The sequence below is a fragment of the Brugia malayi genome (assembly GCF_000002995.4).
Source record: "Brugia malayi strain FR3 genome assembly, contig: Bm_v4_ChrX_scaffold_001, whole genome shotgun sequence".
Lineage (NCBI taxonomy): Eukaryota > Metazoa > Nematoda > Chromadorea > Rhabditida > Onchocercidae > Brugia > Brugia malayi.
This window is the reverse complement of record NW_025062479.1, coordinates 1965742-1979963: the sequence shown is the minus strand read 5'-3', so window position 1 is coordinate 1979963 and position 14222 is coordinate 1965742. Positions and strand designations below refer to the sequence as shown.

The 14222-nt window shown below is 33.9% G+C and overlaps 2 protein-coding genes across 4 annotated transcripts; both read left to right on the top strand.

Annotated features, from left to right (window-relative positions):
- Positions 1-153: 153 nt before the first annotated feature.
- Positions 154-8720, top strand: Bma-eor-2 (Uncharacterized protein; the record flags this gene model as incomplete). Of its 3 annotated transcripts, XM_043073288.1 has the most annotated exons (23): positions 154-232; positions 753-964; positions 1195-1220; positions 1530-1633; positions 1808-2196; positions 2312-2488; positions 2599-2813; positions 3153-3384; positions 3556-3817; positions 4342-4529; positions 4660-4783; positions 4853-5042; positions 5369-5587; positions 5827-5966; positions 6037-6161; positions 6342-6479; positions 6648-6801; positions 7152-7289; positions 7612-7775; positions 8053-8175; positions 8294-8389; positions 8475-8561; positions 8667-8720. In XM_043073288.1, 23 exons carry the CDS (start codon positions 154-156, stop codon positions 8718-8720), a joined length of 3636 nt encoding a protein of 1211 aa, XP_042929222.1. The 3 variants fall into 3 exon arrangements, with proteins under 3 accessions (XP_042929222.1, XP_042929223.1, XP_042929224.1); XM_043073289.1 differs by lacking the exons at positions 154-232; positions 753-964 and having other exon boundaries at positions 1219-1256; XM_043073290.1 differs by lacking the exons at positions 154-232; positions 753-964; positions 1195-1220 and having other exon boundaries at positions 1618-1633.
- Positions 8721-12024: 3304 nt separating this feature from the next.
- Bm17899 (Uncharacterized protein) lies at positions 12025-13931 on the top strand (the record flags this gene model as incomplete). Its single annotated transcript, XM_043073287.1, has 3 exons — positions 12025-12065; positions 13358-13510; positions 13892-13931. 3 exons carry the CDS (start codon positions 12025-12027, stop codon positions 13929-13931), a joined length of 234 nt encoding a protein of 77 aa, XP_042929221.1.
- Positions 13932-14222: the final 291 nt, after the last annotated feature.

Sequence of the window (14222 nt, the reverse complement as noted above, 5' to 3'; positions counted from 1 at the left end):
TTTAAATGCTAAGGCTAAGGAAGAAAGTGGATAAATATGAATGAGTAAAACTTGCGTGTTTCAGAATTTCGTAAACGGGTGTTGTTAATTGTTGTATAAGTGTTCCCGGATATGTTGGGGTTATTTTCCGGGTGTTTGAAGAGGTGTGCATGAATGGAACAGCAGAATACATCTTCTCACCCGCTTTTACCTCCTGGATTTACCAATCCATCATTTGCATCCACTTTTTCAGGTGTGACTTTTTCTACGTATAAAATAGATCGATCATACGTTTTTGTGGGTTACTTGTGACCTAGATTTGAATAGACGTTTCTAGTATCATATCTTCTAGTTTGTCAGTCTCTTCCTTCTTAAGTGTTTAGTATCTATCCTTCTAAGTATAGCATATATCAGTAAGTGTAAAAGTAAGTGCTGTTACTCGAGCTTATTTACCGTGAAAATACAATGCGATACATTTTTAAGCAATAGAACAAGCACTTATTACTTCTTTAATTTCGAAGGAATAAAGTATACAAACATTATTAATGAAATATTAGGATTAAGAAATTCACGAATAACGTTTTTTTTTTTTTTTTTTTTTTTTTTTTTTTTTTTTTCGTTTAACTTACTAACTCGTTAGTTTTTTTTTTTGTTTAAGAATCGATACCTACTACAGAATGGTAAAGTTGATTTTCATTTGTTTATAGAAAAATGAACATCTAATTAATTGTTGAAGCAAGTAAACCATTACTTTCTACACCCTTGTTGTCCAGGTATAGCACCAGCCGCTGGAAATGTTAGTAATCCGTTGCTGGCTTCAACACTTCATCATCTCCAAGAATTTTCGGCAGCTCAAGGTGCTGCTGGCTTATTACCAAACAGTTCGCAGTTAACTCTGGGTAGTCAGTTTGCAGCCGAATTGAATAATATTGCAGCAGTTAGCTGGCCTGCTGCCCCAAATGCGAATACTGCTTGGCTTGAACAGGTTTTGCGCCATTTTATCCTCCTTTATTTTTGCACATTCCATCAGTTTCACTATTAGATACGACATTAAATATGTTTCACTCCTGGTTGAATCATTTTCTTTTTGAAATTCAATTTTTATTTTGAATCATGAAGTTGAAATTTACACATTCATTCTTACAAATTTCTGAAGAAGTTTTGATCCCCTTCAAAAATATTTACTTTTTTTCGATAGATTCTACGATTTTCTAGGCTAAAGTTGCTGCCATTTTGCCAATGTATACAGTTTTCTCCGCCGGACCTTTAAAAACAAAGCAAGTTTTATCTTTTTATGAGGATGTATATGATACATATAAAGGTTTATGTCAAGGCTACAATCTTTGACGCTTTTTTTTGGACTTAGCAGCAGTAATTTTCTTTTCCACAACTACATGAAGATTACAGTGAGATTCTAATTGTAGTGGATATTCGAGTTATCTAGAAACGGCTCGTGGATATTTTGTGCATTTATCAGAAGAAAATTGACTGTGCTAATTGCTATGAAACAATGTTTCTTATTTGCTGCATATAAAATTTGGATATTTCAGCGATGCAACAAATCTCAATCCAGGTGAAATTGAGCTCACAGTTCAGAACAGTATTGCAGCCAGCAGCGCTCTTATCTCATCTTCTGCTATGCCGGTTAATGCAGGTATTTTAGATATTGCTTGATTTAGATTTTGGTTGTTTTTCATGTTAATTCAGTTTAAAATTTGGCCACATCTAGAACCAAATTTTTAACTGAGTGAAATAAATTGATTTAAAATTCCAAAGTTCCAGTATTTTACTGTAGGTAGACATATTTACAAAAACCTTATTATTTCAGATGTTTTTCCTTGTAAAGTGGAGAATAGTAATGTGCATAACCTAAGCTCACAACCCTCAACCCCGCAACAACGAAGTCAACAACCGAATACCGCTATGGGTTCAACACAGTCTTCTCCTGCCAGTGCAATGCTTGTAATTGACAGACAACCAGGTTCCATCCAAAGCCATTGCTCAAATGAAATGAGACCTTGTTCGACGTCTTCCATGGGTCCATCTTCCGTTCCCAACCATTCAAGCGTTGGTTCAATTGATCATTTGCCGGGCTCTGTAGGGAGAGCACCAGTGCCGGAAACCGTCAATACCATACGACCGTGTTCACAGCAAAGTAGCTCCAATTACGTCATGTCGCGCGGAAACGACTCATCCAACGCTCATTCTCCTGTGCAGGTATTTGCTTTATTGATTGTTTAAAAGTGGCGAGAAAATTTGCATACTGATTTAGTTTCTTGTTGATTATTTAAATGGGCATTAGAATTTGTACATTATGCTATTTACTTTACAGATCGCTGCCATGTCGGTCGGTTCACGTAATTCAGCTGCACAACAAAAACCTTTCGATCAAGACGTTGCAAATCGTCCTACAGAATTGCGTACTGTATCTTCTAACGTACGAAATGCCACTCCAGTTGGAACTTCAGAAGTTAGCCAAAACTCTTCATCTACAGTTCAACAAACATCGGTAAGTAATTGAGTGAAAAGGCTAAGAGTTATCGCATCATTTTCATACATTCTCATTGATAAAATTTCAAGGTATCTCAAGTTTTCGAGTACTGCACTTATGTTTTGTAGGGCACACCTCATGAAAACGGAGCAGACAATAATAATTTGGAAGACTTGCCATGGTCCAGTATAGATCTGGCTGACATTGACTTGTTTAGCGGATCATCTGTCGCTGAAAAAGATGTCATGCACTCCGTTCTGGATGAAATGGATCCTACTGTGATGCATCGACTTTTGCTAAATGAACCATCCACAGGTTCTAGTGCAACTAAACTGCCTGTAAAGTAAGTTTTAAGGATTTTCGTCAATTAATATTTGATGATCTATAAGCTATTCCACAATCACATAGCGGAAAATCATGGCATTTGGAATATTAAAAATATTTGACATTATGTAAGCAGATGAAGTATGACGCTATCATTTATACTTTTGCCGGACAGTATATTCTGCCTGTAGCGGGAATGTAAATAAGAGTAAGGCGAGAAAAAGAAGCTGATCGATTCAAAAAATGAGTTGGGTGGGCTTCTTATATAGTCGCAATCAGAAAAGTCTGCAGAAAGTGAGTTATTTTTGACAGCTATTGAAATAGAATTTAATTTCAGATTTCGAAAAATTTTTTTCAGTGTCTCGCAACTTGTAACACCGAAAATTCGAGAAAAGATTAAACTGAAAAGAGAAAAAGAATTAGCTGATGCAGATAAAGAGTTGGACAGACTTCTTTCACTTGTTGCCAAAAAAGACGCTATATCGACACCTATGTCTAAGGTTCTAAAGCCGCTTCAGATTCTTGACCCAGTATTGATGATGAAATCAGATACTTCTGATGACCACAAAATCAGTTTGAGCCCTGTCCAAGTAAGGTTTTTTGTTAGTATCAAATCAAAGTTATTTTGAAATTCTGCAATTATATAAAATTCTGATGAGTTAAAAAGTTTGTGGTAGTTGTTGTGATGTAAGCATCAGAAAAAATTTTTTTAAAATTGTTTAGTGCTTTTGTTTCATATCTTCTCAGTATTTTATTTGCAGTTCACGCCTCCAGATTCACCCACAGCATCCACGTCAGGCGGTGTTTCATCATCATTATGCAATTTCTTCTTTCCCTCATCCAACACTTCCACTAATACTGCCGCTACCCGTCCCCGATCCACACGTAACGATGTTCCTTCAGAAAAAACACGTTTCCTATTCATGCCAGCAACGGAAAAGAAAAACAAATCGAACAAAGTCCCAGTATATAAGCAGAAAGCAAAAACATTCTTGCAGCCTGTGCACAAGACTGAGGAACACGGTAAACCTATTTATAATTTTGTTTTAACAAGTTTTTGTTGAATGATTTTATAAGGTTATTTTAAAATCACCCCTTTCTATAGCGAAAGCAATACAATGGAAGTCTGTTTAAATTTAGTGACAAAATTAAAAAATTATTTTGCTTTTAAGTATAAATCAACCATCAAGATACTAAACTGTGACTTACAATCAGACTGTTAAGTTCAAGGTTATTACTCACTTTGGAATTGGTTGTGATCTATGAACCTTATTTTTGAAGCAATGTTTGGTAATAACGCAGGATTGTAAAGTAGAATTTTTTGTTTCAGACTTCAAATTAATTGCCATTTCTCCGTTTTCAAAGCGCCTCTGAAACTGAAGCCTACATAGAGAGCTTTTAGGAATTTGGCATGGAAACCTTCACTGCAGTTTTGATTTGAAACAGATGATTGCAAAAATCTTAAAGAAAGCTACATATATGGGAGAATTCTTTCATCCCTCAAATATTGGCTTTTCATATTTTACAAGCAATGATTGTAGCTTCAGATGACGCATACAATTTCAAGGATGATGAGGAGGAAAGTAAACCATTACCATCCGGTGCAACCGTATCTGAGACCCAGCTGCGAGAGCAAAGACTAGAGGCAGAAGTTGCACAGAGACTCGCACGAATAAACAGTGCCCATCCAGAGCTTAAAACAAAAACTGGAAACGATGAACCACAATATCAGCAGGTAATATTTATACAGATAGTTTATTGAAATCTTATAGTTTCTCATTATTATAATTCTGTACAGTACGAGTTTCGGAAGGAGAGATGGATTTCCGTTATTCAGGATTGTATATCCCATCGGCGAATTTCAGGATTTATGGAGACACGTTGTACCAAAAAAACGTCATTCAGCCGCATCAGAAAGACCGTCTGTGCCTTCGACTCCTTTATTGCCACCTGCTGCTGTCAATGAACATCGCGCAGAAAATTCGTCAAGTAAGCTTTTTTCTTGTTCTTGGTAATTGTGGTAAAAATTTTCAAGGCTTTTCATTCTTGATTTTATAGGTCAGAAAGTAGCGGAACCTCAAACAATAGTCGACTTGTTGTTGCGCCGTAAACAACATCGCTCATCATTTGGTTTCTTAAAGACGAAATCCCTTGGCGATAAAGAAACTGCCAAAAATGAGCAACAAATAGGACCATCAGTGATTACGATTAAGATGGAACCGAAAACCGGTTGTGATGCCGAAAATGGGTCCGTTTTTTCAGATATATTTTAATAGGAAGTAAAGTTCAACTCAAATCAAGATATAAATAATTCTGTGTTGTTCTTAATTGTTATTATTTTTAAAGCATTTGAAGCTAAGGATCTCTTTATTGTTACTTTCAACATCATAGCCTTCTTCCATACTAATGACTAAGCTTTCGTTTTTTCTTCATTTTCCTTCCTTTCTCTTTTCAGTTTATTCTTTCCACTCCTTCACTATGTTGTCTTTTAGGAGGCATTTTAATTAGTTATAATATTGCATACTGACTTGTGGCATGATTTATTATACCTTTGAACTCATTAATTTTTTCTAGTGCTCAGTCGGAGCAACCTCTTCCGAAGTTACTGATCAGATTGCCCCGAAGATCATTCGATGAGAATATGGTAGAATATGAGAAACCAAAGAAGAAGAAAAAGAAGAAAAAGAAAAGAGACAGTGACTATGAATGGGTAGGCCCTGACTCAAAAGGCAAAAGGAAGAAAAAACATAAACATAAGCATCACCACAAAAAAAAGAAAAGGCATGCATCAGAGTAAGTTGAAGTATTTTATTATTGACATATTTTGGTGGTTTATTTACATAGATAAGAGTTTTATGATGAATTAATTACGGCGTTTACTTAAAGCATACAAACTAGCCTCTCATAGGAATGTTTTACGCGTAGACAGATTGCCAAAATAATGATTGTCGAAATATTCATTCATGGGGATTCATTTTTCGGAGTGGTTGTCTTTCAGTTGTTTGCATTTTATATAATATTGGTTTTTCAAGCTTCGAAGAAGAACTTATGAACAAGCAGAGTGAGCAGTGGAGCACATCTGAGAGTATAAACAAAGAAGCGACCGTTTTTAGTAAGAAAAGACGCCTCATAATGCATTGGAATGAAAGAGAGGGAAGTCGTGTAGATTCAGGTTTGTTATATTTCATATTGCTTTTAATATCATTCCTGAATGTGTTTTGATAATTGTATCATTATTACAGAGTATTGCCGTGACCGAAACTCTTCTTTGCCATTGGGGAATAATAAAGGACACCACAATACGCATCCGGAATCCTCAGAGCACAGCGTTTTATCGAAGTTTCATCCAGTAGATGGACATTTAGCGGTGGGCAGTCTTTTTTCATACATTGTTATTTATATCATTTAAATTTGAGCTTCATATTGTCAATTGATCTGATTGTACTTCAAGATGGCCTATATATTAGTGGTTTTTGCCGACGCAAATTTGTTTTAGTGTTAAACAGATTTGTATTAAATTTCATTTAGTTAATCCCATTTTTTCCAGAAAGGGACATTCGTAGTCTGCAAAGCTGATATCTTGAAAGAAGACTGTCCTCTCTGGAGAGTTGATAATCAGAACTTGCTACAGAAGTATCCGCCTTTCAGGCTTGATGGCAAAATAACTTACAGGAACAGCTCTACGGTTTGCAAACTTTTGAAAATTTTTTGTTTGCTCAAACGACAACTGTTTTTTTTTTTTTATTGTTGCATGACTAGTGTTACCTTAAAGTTCGCAAAAAATCTTTCCTGTAATTTTGAAAGATTTGTTTTCAAGATTGATAATGCTGTATAACCGAGAAATTTGTTCCAGTATTCCGGTTGGTGTGATCAAATCGCTGACAGTTATATTGTTGTGCGAGTGCGTTTCATCAAACACAGTCGTTCGGAGTCCATAGTCGAGCCAGAAATGCCGTTATTAGATATGTTTCCAGCAATAAGCATTGAATATGAAGAGCGACCATCTGGTAATTTTTCACTTATTAAGCAATTTAATATTCATAATATTGTTATTCTGTATGTTTCCTGGTAGTCACACCACATCGTATATTACCGTGTCCTATCTACCAAAGTCTGTCTCCAAACCTTTTGATTTACTTGAAATTAGGTATGCAAAACTTCACACATGCATAGTCGGAGCCAGTCACTTTCACTTTCATGGGTAAAAATTTATGCTGTTTATAGTTTGACATTATTTTTTCCCGTTCTCTAATATTACCTTTCTGTTCATTATTAATTAAATGCGGAAGTGGTTGCTTATTTCAGTAGTTTTAAACATAAATACCATTTCTTCAATAAATTATAAGAATTATTTTAGCCAACTCAAGTATCGCATCAGAACAGAAAGATCTCTTCACAGATGATCCAATCCGAAAGCAAATGTCTGTATATGTAAAAGCGATGCTTAATCATGCGCTTGATATGACATTCCTCCAGACAGTAAGGCAAAAGAACGGTTAGGAGATTTTTATATGTGTTATTCAACATAACTCACTTGACAAATGCATTATTGTTTGTGATAAATGAATAGATAGCAGTAGATGAGATACTAGAGTTGTATTAAGATTCTGTTAATGCAAAAGAAAGAGATTTAGATCAAAATTACGCCGAAGCATGATTGGTTTTATGCCAATTGAATTTGAATTTTCATAATTCGTTTTTCTGTTAATTTTGAGGTTTTTCTATTAATTCTTCCGGAGACGGTGTTGCTATTGGCAGCAAATATTACCAGTTAATATATCAATTTATTGTTTTACTTTCACTATATCCAATTACAGATTGGAATTATTTATGTGCTTTAAATGGTATCGATAAATTAAACCAAGAAAGAAAAGAGAAAGTACAGCTACGAGTGAAATGGATTCAGCGATACTTGGATTTGCTGCATTTTTATTCGTCATGTGTGGTATGCGATTCAGAGGGCAGTGGCTTAAGTTGTCAGGTATTCCTACTTCATTTTTTTTTTCCACTTCTTTTGGCTTTATAGAAGTCAGCCGTATATACTGCAGTTTTTTGCATTTGCGAATCTTCAATGTTACATATTATTCTGATCAACTGAATAAAATTTTAAGAGTAAATCTATGTTTAAGAACTTCAGAACATTGTGAATTTAAAATTAATATGCGCTTTAAAAAGTTTGCACATTGCTACGAAACTTTTTATATTTAGGAAAAACTCTTTAAGATAAATCTTCAATCAGTCTCAAATAGCTGTTTTAGGCTTGTGGCATTTCTGGTGTTGAGAAAGTTGTGCAGTTGTTTTGTAATGAAGGTTACGATTATGATACTCTGGAAGCTGAAGAAGTCTGTTATACAGGGTCTGGATCTCCACTGCATGCGGTGGTAAGAGTTTAATTACAGCTTCTCTCATCATTCTCTGGAACACGATCGATCTTGGATGTTTGCTTTATAACCGTTATCTTTATATTGTAATTTTAATAGTATTTTAAGCTTTCTTTAGGAATATTTGGTTTGTTGGTCTTGTGCGAAGTTGTCGAGAATTTACCACAAATTGCATCATATGCGGTATATGCTGTTAAAGAACTGCGAAGATAAGGTCAGAATATAAAACAATAGCACTGCTTGTCGATGATTATGCGCAGTTCATGTCCTGCATATATGCTCATCATTGTTTTTTACAGCTAGAGAAAGTTAGTGCTGGAAACAGGGATATTTCATCAGAGTTCATAGTGGAGACCTGTATGAACGATATAGTATGGCTACGTTCAGTAAGTCATTCAAGTTTTTTTTTTTATTACCACAACTTGTTTGTTGATAGGTGGTAAGTGATCTCTCTCTCTCTGTCTTTCTCCCTATTTGTTTTTCGTTTTCAGGTTGTCAATGAATATGCTGATCTTTGGAGAAGGATTGAGATGAATACTTGTTGATATTTTCTTAGAGTTTAAAAAGGCTTGTTCAATTCTTCTTTCCAAAAGATAACTTTGTGAATCTTTGAGCAAAGGATGGGAACTGCAGAGTTCCAGGAAGCTTTAAATAGATGAGGATTTCATTAAAGCTTTTATAATAGAAGTTAACTTTCTATGGAATTATTAGAGTTATGTTTCGTCTTGGAGTTGTGTTGATCGTAATATTAGTTACTGAGTAGAGCGCAGATTTATAAACACTTATTTCTACCTCCATCCTCCTTGTCCTCCGATCCGTTATTTTTCTCTGCCTTCCTCTTCTTACCTCCTCCTTTCTAGGTTTATTTGGGACAGTTTTACAAGTCTTTCGATGTAGTTGTTACTGCAGTGTTAATAACTGTAGGAAATAGGAACCAATCGGTCCAATGCGTACCACTCAATAAGGTTAATAACTATGCTAAATTATTGTAGAGGGTGATGATTTGAGGTTTAAGTTTCTTGTTTTCAATTTAAGGAAATATGGAATTTGTTGTAATATATTTATAAAGCAAGGAGGAGAAGTAGATATTATGCCGTGATGCACTCTCATATTTGCATCTGAGTAATTTAGATGAAAGTTCTGTGCGTGTGCGTATGGTGCGTGTATTTGTAAGTTATGTTTTCCTCTATGTTACTGCAAATTGTCTATCAGTAGGTGGTAGTAGTTGAGAATGATCGAAACTGTCCGTAGTTTTAAAAGATCAAGCGATAAGCAGAGAAAGTATGAAATATTTTAAACAATTTTAATTTACAGGGAAAAAAATCCACTTCTGATTTTGTTGCATTTAAATTAAGATGTGCTTGCTGAAAGAAGGTAACTAGTGCTAGAGTTTAAAATATTGAAAATGATAGAAAAAAAATTTTTTAAGACTTTTCGTTTGGAAATCTCGAAGATGTTTTTACTTGCTTTTTGTATATTTGTAACATATCAGTTTACCCAAGCACTCATTGGCTTGATATGTAAATAAGTGCAAATCCGTGAAATGACATTTTTTGCTACTGTATTCTCCCTTGTATTCATGACAACTTGTAGTTTTAGTTGGAGCTAAATGGTTTTGAATTGTCGATTGCTCTGTCATTTAATCTCAGGTGTGCTCCTTCGGTGATTTTCTTTTATTTTTGTGTTTTATTCATAACTTAATTTCCAAAACTTTCACTTGTGTTACTACTTACCGTCACATCAGTGGTAGGCTGGGATGGTTCAATTCGGTATGCGACACTGAACAATCTTTCAAATTTCCCTTGGAAATTACAATGATTTTTGAAAGTTCTGGCCTCAATTCTGTTAGGACGGTAAAGTTATTTGATTAATCAGATATCGAAGGGGTTACGAAATGATCTCATCAAGAAGGTAGTGTGATGTTTTATGTAACCGTTATTCATAAAGATTTTCAATTCAAACTGGATCACAGCAAATTTCCATTATGAAGATTACCATCACTTTTAAGTGTAGTTAAAAGGAGTAGGAAGTAAATGTTGTGTTTTTGCGGGAAGATAAAAACACAACGATTAATATTAATTAAACCATTTTAAGAGGCGATGAACTTTTGTTCTTCTTTTGTTTCTTTCGTAAAATTTGTAATCGAGGTTGTTTTGTTTTTTTTTTTTTTTTTTTTTAATTTTTTAATACTAAAAAGCAATGAGATGAAACAATACAAGCTAAAAGGATGACTGGATTGACTAAATTTAGCAGTAAGTTTTGAATGTGGATTCCTAAAGTCATTATAGGTGACCGTTAATATTCAAAGTAATTCTTAAACAGTTGCTTCAAATTGTTAGTGAGACGGAACGTGAAACACTACCAAATTTTCAAACTGAATTAAAAAACAATTCATTTTTTATGATTGGAATGTATACTCCTAGTAAGTAATCGAGTCAAGATAACGAAAGATATTTCAAGTTAAGAATAACAAGGTAATAAAGTGGTAAAACAAGGTAATAATATAGCCTCCAGATAAGTGAAATCGTAGTTAAGTAGGCACTATTTCGATATAGTAACGACAACAAATCGCTGGAATACTCATAACTGATCTCTGGGGTCAAAATTTTTGCTACTATAAACAATTTTAATATCAAGCATTATTGATGGTATATAATATAGCATCGAAATGATATCACAGCAGAAGGGTCTCAGCGGTATTGCGAGTATATGTTATCCTAAAAATCTTTTAAACAGGTTTTGGGTAATTTACAAAAACAAATTATAAAATACGGATCCAGAATTTCATACTGGTTGTAAACGTAATCATTTTCCACAATACACTTCACATCTCGCTCAATAATCAACAACAATCGCAATACATGTTTTCGTAAAACATCGTGGCCATAATCATGTACAGCGAAAAATGTTTAAAATCATATTATATAATGTTTTTTTTTTTTTTTTTTTTTTTTTTTTTTAGTAGATTTTACATCACATTTCAATCGTTTGAGAGAATCCGGTACATCATGGCTTATTTCATATGGTATTTTATATGGCATTTCAATTGTTCGAGTGAATATACATATTTCATATTAAATAGTACATGGTATACGTTAGATTTCACATAATATTTCAACCGTTTGTAAAAATTGCAGTATACCATGCTTTCTTTTTTTGCATTACATTTTACATCACATTAGTTTGTGAGAATCTCAATGTATCATGATTGTATTATATCAGGTTTCACATAATATTTTTAATCGCGACTCTCTTAAACAATTGAAATGTCTTGTAAAATTTATTATAAAATGGTCATGATAGTAAAATTCACTATAAAATAGTCACGATGCATTAGGATTGTATGTCATCATGTTTTATATTGATTTTCCCATATTTTTTTTTTTTTTTGTTTAAGATAGTCGCGGTGCATCATGATTTTTTTTTTTTTTACATTACATTTTATATGACATTTAATCCCGGGATACCATGAAGGCTTTATAATAATTCTAATATGAAATTTCAATCTCGGTGTATCGTAAATATATAGAAAGAGGAGTTTAGAATGAGGAGCAGAACACAACTATTTTTTTTTGATATTTCAAAATAGACCGGTTCTAGAAATTAGAGTTCATAGGAACATATAAGAATAGCCTAAGTTAAATGATGACGAACAAGTGTTAGAAAGATTCAATGAAAACATCGCTACGCTAAAACCAATGGGAGATCAGTTATGGAAAGAATCAAGAATTAAGTTAAATGATAACTTTGGTTTGTGTTTTGGTTGCTTAAATTCCTTGATTAAACTACTTCAGAATAAAGCACACTTACTTCTCAAGTACGGTGAAATCAGTTTTACGATTAGTTACAATGCTAACATCACCGAAAGAGTATGTGCAGAAATGGATCAGGTAAGTGTCATTATCTCCCTCATCATGAAATTATAACTTCAGGTAAAACTACAATCTAACTTCAAATTGTTTGTGATGCGTCATCACATTCAAAGGGATTGAAGAGTTTGAGTGTTCTCAGTCTAAGTATGATACAATTTAAATTTTTTCAAAATTTATGGGAGAAAAATAACGCTTGGAATTAATTTATAAGTAAAGAGGATAAAGAACGTGGAAATCTCTAATAAATGAATGGCCAACAAATACGACGACTTGTAAAACACACTTCAAAGCAAATGTAAGTTCATGTCATCACAGATACATTTAACGCATCAAGTGTGATATATTCTGCATTTCAAAGAATTAAAATGTCCTTGAAACTCACTAAATCCCGAATTACACCAAGTAAAGATATCACTATATCCCGATTGGAGTTATTAGCAGTATTTGTTGGAGAATGAGCAGCTCATTTTGTAATAAATCGGTTGGAACTTGAAAATGCGTTGATAACTTTATGATCTAATTTTAAGTGTGCAGTACACTGGATCGCTGTTTCCGACCACTAACAAATTTTGCAGAAAATCGAGAAGAAATAAGAAAAGCAAAATTCTTTTTTCATTACATTCCAAGCATGTATAATTCAGTTGATATTGCAAAAAAAAAGGGGATTTTCTCCAACAAAATTTGGAAATTATGAAGTATGGTGAAAAGGACCGGACTATCATGGCTGGAAAAGGAGGAAACCAACTTGTCACATGGGAATATAACTTCGATGGTGATTTTTGAAGTGAAGAAGAAAGTGACTCTAATAGCAAAGGTCACATAGGAAATTATAAAAAGTTTTAAACTTACAGATGCGTTATTCAGTGTTAAAATAAGGACTATTGCATGATGAACTCTTAAATTCATAAAATTACAGCACGAAGACAAATACCATAGTTACAATCTTATCAACGATAAACGATCAACTTGCAACATTGATTGCACTGATTGCAAATTAGCAATGAAGGTAGGTAAACGCAATCAGAATGAATAACTGAAGAAATAAATAAATGGAATCCATAGAACGATAAATAAAATTGCTAGTGGAAATCCAAAAGTCGATTGAAAATTCCGAATTGAATGAAGGCAGTTTACATATAATTTACTTATTTTCCATGACATAATCCCATATCTGTACTTTTCACACAACGGCAGCACACGGAATTGTTCATACATTTTCAAAATTGAGAACAGAATTCTAGATACCAAAAGATAGAATGCATGTTTTGTAAAAGATAGAATACAAAACTCGGTCATGCTTAAATTTTCAGAAGCTCGAATCGTGCACTCTCGAACATTTACATACGTTGGATTGGATTGTATGGATTCCCTTTTATTAAAACTGATATCGGCATAGTTAAAAGATGGGGTAACTCTCTTCACATGCTTCACAACAAGAGCAATGCATTTCGAGCCGGTAGAAGGTTTATCTTCTGAAAGTTCTCTAAAACACATATCTAAAATACATATTAAGCAGATTCATTGCCCGGTGAGATTATCCTAAATTAGCTTTAAGTGATAATGCTAGCCAATTGCAACTATTTTTCTAGGCCATTACGAAACGAAATACACAATAAACAAACTTCCTGGCAAATAAAGAATGATCTAGAAGAATATCATACTAAGAGCCCTACGGAGTAGAGGGATTACAAGAGAATAACTAGGATAATCAAGTGGGCAATGAAAAGAGTAGAGACATTGGCAGGAAGTTATTATGGGAAAGGGAAGAAGGGAATTAACAATACTAATAGTAGAAATAGAAAGTATATTAAATATCCGGCCACTGACTTCCGTAAATTTTGAAGATTGCGTAATCATACGGCCAATTGGTTTCATCTCGCATAATGCTTCATTCGTACCTTATGAAACCTTCATGGTAACGACAGTGATCAGGAAGAATTTTCTCCCCAGAAATTATAAAAAAAAAGCTTAACAAGTATTGGTCAAACACCTTCAAGACCCAAAAGAGATGGAAAAGTAAGAAATGAGAATTTAACCAGCCTTCAAGAACGAACCAAAGCAGAACACTCTTTTTTACAAGAACACTTCATAAAGAGGAAATTGTATAAGTCAGCGAACCAGAAGTTGCCCAATGTATATGGAAATTAAAAAAGGAAGAGACGGAGAAGTAAGAAA